Genomic DNA, 16,253 nt, shown 5'->3' on the forward strand with positions numbered 1-16,253 from the left:
ACTGCCCAGTTGAGGCATCCTTGAGGGCTTCATTTGCTTTCTCTGACAGGAGTTCTGACTTTTATCAGTGACTATGATGTTACTGTCATTGACAAAGAGAATTTTTTTGTACGTGTCTCACACTACCCCAAGAGTAATATTTATACAGAACAGAATTGGGCAAATTAATCTTGTTTTTATGGTATCTACAGGAGTGATACACAGTGGCTGAATAATATCTGTAGATTCTTCACTTACTTGTAATACTAGTTCTTTGAACTTTGTAAGTTTAAAGATGCATGACATTAGCAACATCTCATCCCCTGCACTGTTGTATGGGTGGTATTGTTGAGGTTAGTACCACTAATGGTGGTTACAAAAAATTAAAGTCATAGATAAACAAATATGTGTACTGTAAAGTAATTTCAGTTTTTGTAAAATACTAAAATTGGTTTTACTTGACATCTTCTATGTCGTACAAGACTTTTTAGGTAGATTACACAGTTCCATACTTTCTCTCTCTCTTTCTGTGTGTGTGTGTGTGTGTGTGTGTGTGTGTGTGTAGAGTTAACTCATAGTCATATACTCACTGAAGTATTTCTGTGTGTTTAGCTCATAGCCATATATTCATTGAAGTACTGTAGAAAAAACGAATGTGCAGCAATCTTCATGTTGTTTCAGATTCAGTTCTACAGAATCAGCTGAACCATCATGGGAAAAGGAAAGAGTAAGTACAATGACCTAGAAATTGCTCATAGTGGTTACAGTCTTTTAAGTTGTTTTTAGTATTGAAAGGTAAAAGAACAGGAACATGTTGAAACATAATGCTGCCAATGTAAAATTATTACTAGTATAAACACAACTAGGGTTAATCAGAATAGTGGTAGTTCACTGTTAACACAGTGTACATATTAAATTTCTAAATGTTGCTTCTCTTTTGTTCATGTATATCTTGCCTGGGTCCAAGACATTAAAGGCTCATGTTCTTGATGTTTTCTAGAGGAATTGATGAATGAATGAATTGTTGAAGATATTATTATTTTGTGGGGATGCATTGTTGGATGTGTGACATGTAAGTAATGCATGTTTTCATAAATGAAATGATCATGTGCTATTATTGGCTGGGAGACCCCATCTGGTGTTATTCCGCTACTTGGTGCAAATCTTTCCATGTGACACCATTTTAATGACTTGCATGTCGATGATGATGAGATGAAAAGATGAGGAGAACACTAACAGTATGTTCGCAAGGGGAAAAAATCTCCAACTTGGTTGGGAATCGAACTTGGGACTTCATGATACAGAGGTTATTATGCTAAACACAAGACCACATGCTGCAGGCTACTTTTATCAACAAATTATTTTCTCACACGTCTTATACTACAGCAAGTAAATTTATTTCGCATATTAAAACTGAAGTGTGATAATCAATTCATTTCCTGCTTGTGTCCTACATAACTGTGGTCCAGGCATATATTTCCTGATGAATGATAAAGTCTGAAAGAACAATGAATAAAGTTTCATGTCCTTTCAGTGATACCTTTAGATACATTGCACAAATTTGTATTGAAGAGGCGATGGAGCAAGATATCATTTCTCGTCTTTTCAAAGAGATCAACATACCATTCACTTCAAGTAATTTAGTAAGCCACAGGAAACTTAATTCTGTGCAGTCAGGCAGAGATTGAAACTTGCTCATTGTGGATGTGAGTCCAATAACTATTTGTTGAAGCAGAGGCTGAAAGTAGTGCTTCAGTTGTAAGGTTCTTTTCTGTTATGGGCTCTTATATGCCCATCATCAGGTGTTGTACTGAAAGTGAACAGGAGACCAGAGCTACTAAGTTTTTACATGCAGTAGTACACACAATAAAAGCAGGAAAGAAGTTCCCTATAACATTTTAGAAATCAGCACTCAAGTAAGGTGTGGTAAAACCTAAGTCAATGCAAAGTGACACCAGTCAATACTACTGATGACTGCCTGGGTAAAGAAATATGCAAGAAACCCCAGGACACTGACACTTTGTGCTGGGACCCTGAGTGCTGCGATGTACGTGTACAGGATATGGTATAACACCAGCGAATGCAGAGAATGAACTAGCTTACACAAAGGGGGAAGCAAGCTGGTAAACCAGAGCAGCAAAAGTACTGCCATATGTCAATGGGAAGAAGAATTCGGGGTCACTAGTCCAGCCGTTCACAATTTGAATTAGTGATTTACATTCAAAATGGAAAAAAAATACATAGTGTACTTTAAACGTTTTTCATGTTAACTTTCTATGTAATGATCTTTTTCATTTTGATTGTAAATCACTTCTGTGACAAAATCTAATTGATCCTCCACTCAAGCAGCTAGTGCCTTAGTGGTGATGATCTAGATCACTGAAGGCAGAAAAATTCCTCTGTAGTTGTTAAAATCTGACCTTATCTACTGATCACCTCAAACCATTCTATTTTTGTCCTGATGACAGAGTACATGATGATAAAATAAAAACGTGTTGCAAGAAAATTTGCAATTATTACATTTCATACAAAACAATTGCTTATTTATGGAATACCGTATTTACTCGAATCTAAGCCGCACTCGAATCTAAGCCGCACCTGAAAAATTAGACTCGAAATCAAGGAAAAAAAAATTTCCTGAATCTAAGCTGCACCTGAAATTTGAGACTCAAATTTCAAGGGGAGAGAAAAGTTTTAGGCCGCATCTCCAAATCGAAACAAAGTTGGTCCATTGTAATATGAGACACAATTTAGGTCGAATGAATGACGATACAGCTACAATAGTTTGGTTCGAGTCGTTAGCTTAGCAGTTAAGCTTTACCAGGTAGCCATTGCTATGCGTCAAGCACTCCGTCCGTATTTATACGGGTACCCTTCCTTTTTCACGTGCTCCATCTGGTTTGAATCGATTGCTTATTTTTCTTTGATCTGATAAGCGCCGTTTTCTTTGTTATAGCTGCTTACGTCACTCTAAGCTGAAAATTCATTACTGTACCGTGTCATGCATTGTTTATCGCATTCTGATAGTGCGTGTTTACAGCCTGTCGCTGCTTGCGGCATGGCTTGCTTTTGTGTGCGCTACCGCCGCTTACAATTAAAAAAAAAAAATGTTACTTACACTGCTGTTATCTTTGATAATGATCAACAAGAACCAAATAATAAACTGCGTATGATAGAAGATGTTCTGAACGAGAGTTTAGCGAAAATTTTTCTCCGTTTGAAAATCTTTGCAGACGCCTCTTTAGTACATTACATTCTGCACAGAAATTAATCATCTTAGATTTAAAAATCTAGTCAATTGCTGTGCTTCATTTCTGACTGTATCACTATTAGGCATAAGAATAATACGAATATAAACTTGACATTATATGTGTATTTTTCCGCGTTTGCTGTTGTCTCACTATAGTTTCGTAGTTTTATTAGGCAGACAGGATTTAAATGAGATAGCAGCAAACACGAAACAATACATGGCAAAATGTTTATATTTGTATTATTCTTATGGTGAAGAGAATACTGCATGTGATTCACAATTCATAAAAGTTCCTATTAGCAACCATCTCTTCTCACAGGTAGGAAAAAATTCAGAACGTAGAGTTGGCCATATTGACGAGTAGAGTTGGCCATATTGACAAACATCCCAAACAGTCATGCCAGTCGGATGTTCGTAGTACATTGAAATGCTGCTACATTCGAAGATGAACAATACGGAATTTGTATTTACTTCGTTGGATAATGTATGAAAGTGCAGTGGTCGAAACTCGGGGTGGAGAAAAAAGCTCGTCTCCCACCTTTTTTTAAATTTATTTACTGACGCAGAGGATCTGGTGCCAGTATTTATCTTTGTGCCTACAAAGCATGCCTGTGTAGCGCTACATATATTTGACGGCAGAAGTTAGTTGTGGCGGCACGCACCAACATCTTTCAGAACTTCCGCTTGCCTTGCACTCGATTCTAAGCCGCAGGCAGTTTTTTGGATTACAAAAACCGGAAAAAAGTGCGGCTTAGATTTGAGTACATACGGTAATCACTTCAGGCCAATTGCATAAATTAGTGTTGTGGAAGTAACCATAGTACTGAACAGCATGAAAGACTTGAAGGCTAGATTATGTACTTTGAGACTTTTGAAGCAACTCCATCATTGCTTGGTATCCATTTGATGGTTCAAAATCCAACTACTGTCCAGTTTGTTTTTTGTTACATAAAATTGTGAGTTGCTACCCAAAATATCTGAAAATCTCATTGTAAAATTAGAAAACTTACTTACATCTTAATGTTCTCCATCACCTTCAGAGTAGTTACCTCGGGAATATATGCAATGATTCCAGGGTTTTTTCCCTTTTTGGAAGCACTCCTGGAAGGCTGCAAGGTGAAGAGTATTCAGGGCCCATTGTGATTCCATTTGGATGTTTTCTTTTGAGTCAAAACATCACCCTTGTCTCATGAGTAGGGAGAGTGGGAGACCAGTGTCATGTTGTTTTTGGCCAGGAATTCCTTCACATTGAGCACGGTGCGAATGGGTGCGTTTTCATGGTGTACCAACCAGTCTTTCTTTTTCCATAGCTCTGGCTGTTTGCACTGAACATTTTCCCTCAGTTGCCTCAAAATCTCTCAGTAAAACTGCCTGTTGACAGTCTGACCAGGTGGAACAGGCTCCTTACGCACTACTCCCCGAAAGTTGAAAAAAAAAAATGACCGGCATTGTCTTCATGTTGCTGTGAACTTGTTGAACTTTTTTCGGCCCTGGGAGAAGATGGCATTTTCCATTGAGATTCATCACCTGTTATGACTCTGGATAAGAATTTTGGACACTCTTGAACTCTTTTGTTGCAGCTCAGTGCAAGACTGAATCCTGAGATTTCATTGGTCAGTGCTGAGAAGGCAAGGGTCATACTTCGCTGCAATTTGTTTCATGTTGAGTTCAGCTAGAATTCATTGACATGTACTGTATGACAGCCTGGGTCTGTTACAAACCTTGTGAATTGTCTACCTTCATTCTTCGTGAATTACGTCACACACTTTCATGATCATTTCCATTGTTGTGCATGTTGAAGGTTGACCAGAATGTTTGTCATCTTCCACTGATTCTTGGCCTTCCTTGAAATGCTTGAACCACGTAAATGTTCTTGCTTGACTCAGTGCACTCTCACCAAATGTGTCTGTCAGCATGTGGTGGGTTTCAGCTGCAGTTTACTTCAATTTGAAGCAGAATTTGATGCAAATCCATTGTTCCTTCACAATATACATTTCACAATTCGCAGAATCACTGAAACATATACTCACATGCACCACTACAACTCTCAACTGCATGCACCAAAGATGATGCTATAGTAGTTAAGACATGTTCCTCGAGACATCTGGCGGCGGAATGTCACACTGTTACTAATTTGACCAGTACAATTAAATTCTCAGATATTTTGGGTATCAGCTCATACATTTGAAAGATACCTGACCCAACATGCCCGTACCACTTCCAGCTCCCTACCTACCAGTATGCTGTTATTCAGCTAATTCTATATTGACAGCTGTGAACTTACTGGATAACCTAAGAAAAATCCACACCAAATACATAGCCTTCCTAGATTTGGTGAAGGTCTTTGACCATGTTATTTCCTGAATGGTTTAGTGCAGTTCTGCCATGATAATGATGCACTGCAGTGTCAAAATGCAATCAATGGATGTGAAAACCTGAGTGTTCTGTCAATTTGGCCTAACTGACAGCTTTATAGTAACAGGGTGTACCAAGATTTGGTACTGTAACAATTATTTTGATAAAAAAACCGTTACATATTGTCTGAAGCTGACCATACAGTGCACCTTGCTGTGCACTGAAGATGTCATGATTGCTGCTTCCACAAGACAGGGTTTGCAGTGCTTTAAAGAAATCGAAGGTGGAAATTTTCCAATAAAATGGACCCCATCTATAATAACAGCATCAGTTGTCATGACAGAGCTAGAATCAAAGCACTCTGGCTTTGGTTGGCAGGGGTGGGGGGGGGGGGGGTGGGGGGAGGAGGAGAGAGATCATTGTGGTTCTGAGTGACAGACTAATAGCAATATATGTGAAAGTTAAGGTACATTAGAACATTAGATAGTTGCTCACCATGTAGGGCTGTAGGATAGTGAGTGATGGTCAGTAAATGTTGCCATCCAAAGACACTTATAGAAATGCATACATGACTTTGGATCATGGACATTTCCGTGCTGGATCATATGACCAACTAAATTATTCGGCCGGGTTTTCATTTGTATTACATTATGGACAAATCAGAAAAACAGGCTTTGCTGCTATACAGATGACCTGAGAGGAGCATTATTTATTTCCAACATAGGCTAACTGTGTCCAGTGTGGAAACTAGTTGAGGGCAACCACATGGACAACATCAGCAAAAATAGCAGCATATCATTAAAATATAGTTTTAGATTGTTGGTGTACATTCAGAGAACATGGTAAATTGACAAAAGTGATGTTCTGCGATCTGAGGAAGTGGACATTGCTTGGACAAAAATGATGGACGGATTTGCATCTTGTGTACATATTTACTATAAAAGTATTAATGATGTATTTAAAAACAGCCTTTTTACACCAAATTATCAAAGTAACGTGAAACTTCCTGGCAGATTAAAACTGTGTGCCGAACTGAGACTCAGACTGGGGACCTGTGCCTTTAGCGGCAAGTGCTTTAGTCTTGCAAGTTTTGCAGGAGAGCTTCTATGAAGTTTGGTGGATAGGAGATGATATGTGGCAGAAGTAAAGCTTTGAGGACAGATCGTGTGTCATGCCTGGGTAGCTCAGTCGGTAGAGCACAGGCAAAGAGTTCAAGCGTTGGACCGGCATACAGTCTTAATCTGCTGTAAGTTTCTAATCAATGCTCTATTTTAAAATCAATTGTAACAACACAGTTTAAATTGTCCTTTCAAAAAGTTATGGTTTTACCTAGTGAGCACATTCTCTCACTATATATGGAGGAAAAAGACAGCTTGGTATAGTAAACAGTTCTGGATTCAGGATAAGCAGATATCTCATATTGGATTGTGTAGGTATCACTATTAGTGATTTTAGTTTTGTTGTGTGTTTGGCTTTTGAGAGCCTTTTATTATGACATAAGTCACAGAAAAATTGTATGTAATTAAAATTCATTTCTTATTTTATACTTTGGTAGATGCAGTGGTCACTTCATCAGTTAATTTTTATTTTTGAATGTTTTAATATCTTGAACATTCCCTTTTTTCATGAGAGCAGTGTTTGATTTATAGCATTAATTAAAGAAAGAGGTACAACTTTTACAAAGAAAATTTGTTCGCATACTTTTAAAGAATCACCTGTTTTTGGAGTAAAATTGTTCTTTTTAAAATGCACTCCATGGCATCCCACACATTCTCTATAGGTGAGAGATCAGGCGATGTGGCTGGCCATGGCAGAGTATCCACAGTTGCAAGGCGTGCTTGGAAGGTGGCAGTGGTGTGAGGATTAGTGTAGTCCTGTTGAAATAGGCGATGGGCATCGGCGTTCACAAATGGCAGAGTCACCAGTTGCAGGATCTCGTTCAGCGGTCATGGAGCCCTTGAGGAACACATGAGCACCATAGGATATTGCTCCCCACACCTTCACATCAGACTGGCAGGATGCATGATGGGAGACCACAAACCGCTTTTTGCTCTCTACTAGGCCTCCAGACATGGACCCAATGGTCGTTGCTTCTGAGGCAGAAGCAGTACTCATCACTAAAAATAACCCACTGCCAGTCTGCAGGTCCTCATATCTGATGTTGCCAAATATCGTGCATGTAGGGTATGATACTGAGGGACTGAGAGTGCCAGGTGTCATGACAGTCAGGGCAGCCTACTTGAATGATCCCTGCCACCAGCAATGGGCAATGTTGGTTTCTGTGTAACCAGTGTGGTGCACATTACGATGATAGGACCACCAACTCTCCCGCAGTCCCACAATGTGGCCCCTTTTGAACTTGACTAGCTGGGAACTTAATGTTTGCAGTGGATTGATTGGGTTCTCTTGGGTGCAGCTATTTTTATGATGATCAGTGTATTCTTCCTTCTCTCCCTGTCCATACCACTGAATTCCATCCCTGCATCACAATTACATTTTGCACTCCTTTATCTTACTGAATGCCAAATACCTTTCCACAATTTTAACGGGGATTTCAGTCAGATCTCTGAATTTAAGCACTGGCTTGGCTAGCACTTTGTTTGGAAGGGTGACCGTTCTTATCTGCCAAGCGTAGTTGTTGAATCTGCCGTGTGCTGTTGGTAGTTGGTGTGCACTCAGCCATAGTAATGCTAATTGAGGAGCTACTTAAGAAGTAGTGTCTCCAGTCACGAGAACTGACAACTGCTGGTAGAGCAGTGTGCTGACCACGTGCTCTTCCATATCTGCATCCAGTGATGCCTACTGGCTGAGGATCACACAATGGTCAGTCGGTACAATCGGGCCTTCTGAGGCATGTTGGGGCAGAGTTTATCACACTGAATGATTTCTTTTATCTCATCATACATTTTTCAATCTCTTTCATCTGTGGAGCTTGATCTACCATGATGGGATTTGGCTTGATGCCTATCTTGGGTATGATAATCTATTTCCAATGCTGTTCATTCTAATTCACATGGGTTCCTATTTTCTTATTCATTATTACATCTACTCCTGCATTATCATTATTTGATTTTGTGTTGGTACCTGACCAGACATCCTGTTCTTCCTGCCACTGCACTTCGCTAATTTTTCATAAATGAAACTACAATCTATGCATCCCTTTTTTCAAGAACTGTAACGTATTTAAACAATTATTTCAATATATCAAGATCACATATCTTTAATTGTCTACCTTTCTGTACACTCCTACCCATAGAGCACATGATTTGTTTTTCTGATGATAACTTCCTCCTGAGTAGCCCACATCTGCAGAACAGAATAGGAGAATATTTTATCTCTGGAATATTTTTCTGAGGAAGACGTCATCACCATTAAACTTACAGTAGAGTTTCATGTACTCTGGAAATATAACATCTGTAGCTTCTTGCTTTCAGCTGTGCCACCTTTCCAACATAACATTGTTGGGTAATGTAACAATGCCAGATCAGTCAGGAATGCAACTACAGAAAGGCCTCCTGCTCCTCTTCAGTCACCACACCTGAGTCTGGCCTCTCGGCAGCTACCTCTCTGTTGTCTTTGCACCTACAGTAGCTGAGATGTGTCATTGAAGCACACAACACAACCCCGCTCTACTTCCCATCTGCAGCAAGAGCCATGGTTGATTGGCAGTGGGGGTGGGGGATGTATACCACTGCATACACCTGTACGTGTGCATTCTCTGTGATTTTGCAGTTTATGACTGACCTTACACAATCACTAGATGTGTGAGGAATGTCTGATAATGGATTCAGAACTTCTGTGCTGCATTCATTTTGGGAGGAAGAATACTTCCCAATTATAATTTCAGTTCATTATGCAGGGTCTGTCATATTTTTGAATTGGGTAGTACAGCTGAGCGATTGACTTCAGAGAATGGAGGGTGCCTTGATTTGTCCATTAAAGGCAGAAGTTTAGTTGCTGCAATGTCATCGAATGTGAAGCACCGTACAGTCTGTGACGAAACAAGCTGGGATATTTTTTCTTCCTCTCTTGTTTTGCCATCTGCCTCCTTAAATTTGTTTTTTCGATTTTAACTAATTACCATTAACATACGTGAATATAATCTGCATTTTCATAAAAGGAAAAGGTTGGCCCTCAGTTTTAAAGAATGTAATGCCAGATCTAATTTTGTGCTTAGTTTTATGTATGTAATTGATTTTTTAATTATTTTGACTATTCTTAGTTAATACTTACATTATAGGGTGGAATCAGTAATTTTTTCATAACTTAAATTCTGTTGTTGGCATATAAACACATATAAATTCTATACTAATTATAAACATTTGGAAAACAAAATACTAGTAATCTTAAAGTATGTATTTAGCTCTACTCAAAAACATATTAGCAAAGCCAGCCCTTAATTAATTCCAAAGTAATTAACAATTTTGTCAAAAGTATTGTTTGTGTAACAATGTATGTTAATTTCATAATTTAAACAAATAATTCTGCCTGACTCTTGCAGTAGAAGAAACTATTAAAAAAACACAATTTTTCGATTTATTCAGTTAATTTAATGAGTTAAATTTTAATTGTAATTTCTGTAAATGTAACTTTTGAACAATGTGTAATTTCAGTACCTATTATTGTGAGGATATATAAGGCCCGATTTTTGGTCACAAAATAGTCAGGCCATGGCTGAGTTTCAGATGAGAGACTTGTGTTTATTAGAACGACAACAATGCTTCAGCTTAACCGTGGAATAAGTGTTAAACAGTTAGGCTGTTTGTAAAAACAATGACAGTGTCTGCTCCACATGTACCTGATTATTCTTCAGGAACTGTGAACTTTGTGGTTAGGTTTTACTGCTCCTAGAAGTTCAACAGTAAACTATTGTAGCAGTATGTGGAGGTATGCCTGCAAACTATTGATGAGGCTTATGAAGAGTTAAACAATTGTTCACTGGCCGTATTAAATATGTATATGGGGATTGTGAAGAATGAAATTAAACTACGGTGAAACACAAATGTGTACCTGTTGGCTACATTATTTACTATTGTCAGTGTCCAAATTACAAACCCCATTTTTCAGCCAGTGTATCAACACAGTACGTTGACACCGAGGACAACAAATGAAGAAAATAAAGCAGGCGGAACCACTACATGTCTCTCTCTGGTGATTTTTCATAAACAGTGAGTTTTTGACGTGGACACAGTTTGACATTGCAGCCATTTAATATTCTCACCCACCAACCTATTCTGGACTGCAACCTATTGTGGACGGGTTGAAAATTTCAACATAGCTGGCTATGTAATGAATAAGAAGCCACCTGGCTCTGTCAACAAAGCACTTACTCCCAAATACATAGAGTGTGCTCTCATGCTGCAAGTCTTTCACTATGATTCTTCAAGTCTCCTGCTTCCCAGTACTCGTGACATCCCAGCTGGACAGTGTACAGTTTCAGCAAGATGGTGCACCTATGTGCACAGTTCATAATACAGTGACTGCCTTACAAAATTAGTTTCCGGTCCTCATTATCTCCAGATCTGACAAGTCTCCTCCACTGGTGTCCTCCCTTCGCTGCTCTAAGCTTATTTAAATTCTTTTTATGGGGACCTGTCAAGTCCTGAATATATGTTAACTAGCCAGACTGCATAGAAGATCTGAAAATGACAGCTGAGCAGGAAATCATTCATATTCTGCACCAAATGCCAATTGATGATATTATGAATTTTCAGGATTGGCTAGAATTGTTCATAAATGTAGATAGCGAACATCTAAGCAATGTGATCTTCAAAATATAATTGAAGCAATGAAATCCCCAATGTAAACTATGTATTATCATAAATAAAAATATTTTTTAAGCAAAACAGACTAAATGAATATTATTTGAAAGCCTTGTGATTCCAAGATAACGCCTGTATGATCAAACTTGGATAATCTGATTGTTCTGGAACAAACTGCAAATCAAATTTTTGGTCCCAAAGCAGTGTTCTGCTTTCTTTTTAAAGTGATCTGAAGTGGCACTTCAGCAGTTAAAGACAGTGTGTATGGTTCACTTTCATTTTTTATGTTTTTTTATCTTTTGTGTGTCTATTTACCACTCATAAATCATATCCCTGTGGATGGTTGGCTTTCTTCAATTGCTTTTTGTTTCCCTCCTGGAATTCCCATTATCACAATGATTTGAGGAGGAAAACTGTATGGCCGTTGTCTTGTGTTTTAGTAATATTAGAAATCCAAAGTGAGGATAATCATTTGATACAATAGTTTTTAATCATTTGATACACTAGTTTTGGTTTTATTCATGGTGAAAGAGTATACTAAATGTTGAACTCTGTAATTGTTTTTGTGATAATATGACTTCTATGCTTGGAATCTTGTATGATATCTTACAGAGAAGAAAACTCCTCAGACTCAGGAAGCGGGTAGTTCAGGAACTCCTCCACAACGATCTCAAGCTGAAGAGGCAGGTAAGAGCTTGCCATTTTCAATAAAAGGCAACTTATATGTTTTTGCATTGGTTGTTGTTTCTTGTATAAAGTTGTTGGGAATGTAGTGCTGAGACACTTGCAATTGTTGTAATACAAATAATGTAAAGAGAAACCTCTAAAGAGTAGCAAGCAACTAGATGAAAGTTCAAGACTGCTAAAAGTGCTAGAGTCTGGTAATCTTCTAACAACAGTTATTGGCTTTTAACTTTTGTTTGATTACCAAATGCTGTAATTAATTTTGGGGGGGGGGAGGCAAAGGGGGGGGGGGGTAACAGAGGCTGGGGGGACGGGGGTTGGGGTTGGGGGAAAGGGAGTTCGGGGGGAAAAGGCGGTTGGCTGTGAAGCTCACCACAGCTATAACATGCTATAATTTCCATATGATTCCTTGGTGGTGGTAAGTCGTGGAAACATTATGAAGTTCATTCTTTGTTGTATAAATTAGAGTTTCTGTAAACTAGATTTCCCGAATTAGATAGTGACGTGTGCCTTGATTCCTCTGTAATGGCAAGCTTGGGACATGCTTTAGCAACCACCCAACTACTTTGTGGTTAGTTGGTGAAACGTTATGTGCCATGGAGGAAAGTGATCTCAGTCTCGGCACTTGTACATTTGAGCACTTGCAACATCGCTGTTGTATTATAATAATAATAATAAAGATTTTATTGTCTTTAGGCCGTTACAGCAATTGACAACGTCAAATGAAGTTACAATTTATAATACAGTGTGATAAGGTATTGACTACTGAAATGTTTTAGCTTATATTATAATAAATGTACAGTGGGTCATCTGTTGGATTACTGCATTTTACAGCTGAAGAATTCATTGATATCGTAGAACGGGTGGGCAATAAACCATTCATGCAGTCTTTCTTTGAATGTATGTTCAGGAAGATCCTGTATGGCATGTGGCAGCTTATTAAATAGTTTGTGCCCTGTGACTTCATAGCTATTTATTGATTTTGATAGTCTGTGGTATGGCGTGTATATGTGTTTGATGCTTCTTGTGTTGTAACAATGTACACTTTCTCTACGTTTCACATCTTGTAGGTTCTTCTTCGTAAAGATTAAGACATTGTATATAAAGAGGTTTATTACAGTCATAATTTTTTGTTTGGTAAATAAGGGTTTGCAGTGAGCCTTATGTGAAGAATTTGTAATTATCCTAATGGCTTTCTTCTGCAATAATAGGATGTCATGTATATGACTACAGTTACCCCACAAGATAATGCCATAGGATATTATACTTTGGAAAAATGCAAAATAAGATGATCTGATGTATGTTTCACGTACACAATTTCTGAGTTGTCTTAATAAATAAATTACTCTAGATAGCTTACTGCTAATATAGTTTACATGTTGGTCCCAGGATAACTTTTCGTCTAAATAAACTCCCAGGAATTTAACAGAACTAGGGTCACCAGATAGTGGCTTGTCTCTTAGAGTGAAGATTATCTGCTGAGTTTTATAGGAAACCATTTGCTCTGAACCAATATGCTGCATTAGTGAGTGTATTTTCAGCACAGGTTTTAAGATTGTTACTGCTATGAAGAAAAGTCGTATCATCTGCATACAAGACAGTGGTGGATCTAATAAACGAGGGGAGGTCATTGATCATTATCAGAAACAGGAAGGGCCCCAGTACAGATCCCTGAGGCACACTTACTTTAACATTTTCTATGTTTGACATTTCCTTACCAACACAAACTACCTGTTTACGGTTGTTGAGGTAAGCTTTTAATAGTCTGAGACTGTTTCCTTTGATGCCATAGAATTCTAGTTTCTCTAGTAGTGGCGTGTGCTCAACACAGTCGAAGGCCTTGCTTAGATCACAGAATGAGACCTGAGCAAAACCTTTGTTCTCAAAAACTTTGAGGATGTAACTGACTACCATGTTGATTGCATCAATGGTTGACAGATTCTTCCTAAACCCATATTGTGTAGCATTAATTATTCCTAGATTCTCAAAGTGAGATGATAATTGTTGGTACATGATGCATTCTATTACCTTGGAGAATGCGGGTACTATTGAAATAGACCTGTAACTAGATGGAGAGTCTTTATCTCCCTTTTTGTATACTGGGATGACCCTAGACAGTTTTAACTCATCAGGAAAATATCCCTCAAGTATGCACTTGTTTATGCAATGTGTTAAAGGGTACAGAATGCAATCACACACTTTTTTTAGCAGGTTGCATGATATGCCATATATATCTAAGCTATCAGATGATTTCAGTTGTTTTATGACCCCTTGTACATATCTAGGCGTTACTTCGGAGAAGGTTAGCATGCTTGTATTTAGTGACTGTCTACCCCAATTTTGGGAGAGTAACTCAGATGGACTAATGTCTGGTTTGATAATTGTGTCTCCTATTTCTTTCACTGAATTAATAAAAAACTCATTGAGTGTTTGTGGTGGGATATTAATTTTGTCTTTTTTAGTATCTGTGGCAGCACTGTTAGTTACTTTCCAAGCGGTTTAGCGCTTATTGGTGGAATTATGTATGCTGTTGGAATTGTAGGTTTTTTTGGCCTGCAGGATGGCTTTTTTGTGTTCATTCCTGCATTCCACATAGGCTGATTTGGCACAGTCAGACTTCATACTATTGTATATGTTGTACAGCAACAAAACTTGTTTCATTAGATCTGTCAGCTGTTTAGTGTACCATATATTTTGTGTGTTTTGAGATCTGGATTTGTGGCTGCTGTCCATTATTTTGATTTTCTTTGTGGGAATACTATGGTTAAATAGGGTCAAGAATGCATTAAAAAATCTATCAAATATTATTTTGGCTGGCAGGTCATTACTTGAAGTGTAATGTCGATCGACACTACAATGCCCAAACCAGTCTCTGTCAGCAAGGGAATTACGAAATGTGTTAATTTTATCCTCAGTTACGGGTCTGGTAATCACAACTGTTGGGACAGGTCTGTTTGCATTGCTCCTATTGAGGGGAATTTTACTTGCATAATTTAGAGATACGGAGTCATGGTCAGAGAATGGAAACACTACAAATTCGCATGTGTTTTCAGTGGTCTTGAAGTTTACAAAGATGTTATCTAAACATGCTTTGTTTCTTGTGGGCCTGTTATTAACATGATGTAAATTGTATTATCTTAGTAAGTTTTCCAGATCTGCAACACTACCCTTACATTTAGTAAGATCAAAATCAGCATTCAAATCACCTCCTATTGCAATATCATAGTGTAGCCATTTAATATTACTTAATTCACTCAATAGCATGTCCATTTTTTCTAAAAATATGTTAATGCTTCCCTTTGGTGATCTGTACATAGATACTACTATTAGCTTATGACTATTAATGATTATACCCGTAACTTCAAAGCGCTGTTCATCACACAAGGAATTTAGGTCTAGTTTGGTTATTGTACAATTGAGTGACTGGTTGGAATAAATTGCCACACCACCTCTAATGTTCTCTTTCCTACAGTAGCTATTTACTATACTAAAATTGTCAAATTTGGCAACTGCAAGTTCATTCTCATTAGCCCAGTGTTCACTCAGACAAAAAATATCAAACTGGTTATCAAGACCAAACTCATTTATGATAAGTTCTTTATCTTTCAGTCCTTGAACGTTAAGGTAACATATTTTAAGATCCATGCTCTTATTGCTTACACACTGAACACTATGGTGATTGGTTTTCAAACCTTTTTCAGGGCTTATCTTTTGGATTTCTGCCTCTTGTTGCCTTTTACTAAAAAATTGTTCACTTGGAGTGGTAGCACATCTACTGTTGTATGCCTACTCTTCCCTCCTTGTGATGATATTGTAGATGAGGCTGCTATGACAGGAATTGATGGAACTGCTGTTATGGTGTGTGGAGGCACTGTTGTGGCATCTGGTGACTGAGGAGATAAGGCGAATGCTTCTTCTTCTGCTGCTGTTGAACTTGCTGGTGAAGTGTGATAGGTACTGCTGCTGCTGCTGTAGGCATTGTTGTGGCAACTGGTGACAGTGGAGATTTGGATGTTGCTTCATCTTCTGCTGCTGTTGAATCCTGTAGATGAAGTGTGGCAGGTACTGCTGCTGCAGCGTTTGTTATGTGTGTAGGTATAATTGCTGCTTCCACCTCTACTTCTACTGCTGCAATAGAAGTAACCATTTCTCCAGGCTCTGCTTGCGTCAAGCAAGGAACAGGAAGAGCAGCAATTACTTCTTGGTTGTCAGATGCTTTCAGT

At 38.3% G+C, this 16,253-nt stretch overlaps 1 protein-coding gene across 1 annotated transcript in view; it reads left to right on the top strand.

Moving 5' to 3' along the window:
* The first annotated feature begins 658 nt into the window (after positions 1 to 658).
* LOC124544676 (protein argonaute-2-like) overlaps positions 659 to 16,253 on the top strand; it is a 314,130-nt gene continuing 298,535 nt past the window's right edge. The window contains exons 1-2 of the mRNA XM_047123299.1: positions 659 to 706; positions 11,959 to 12,033. Coding sequence (XP_046979255.1) covers positions 691 to 706; positions 11,959 to 12,033 — 91 coding nt within the window. The 5' untranslated portion in view covers positions 659 to 690. The remainder of the gene's footprint in view (positions 707 to 11,958; positions 12,034 to 16,253) is intronic.

The sequence above is a fragment of the Schistocerca americana genome, chromosome 8, assembly GCF_021461395.2.
Source record: "Schistocerca americana isolate TAMUIC-IGC-003095 chromosome 8, iqSchAmer2.1, whole genome shotgun sequence".
Taxonomy (NCBI): Eukaryota; Metazoa; Arthropoda; class Insecta; order Orthoptera; family Acrididae; genus Schistocerca; species Schistocerca americana.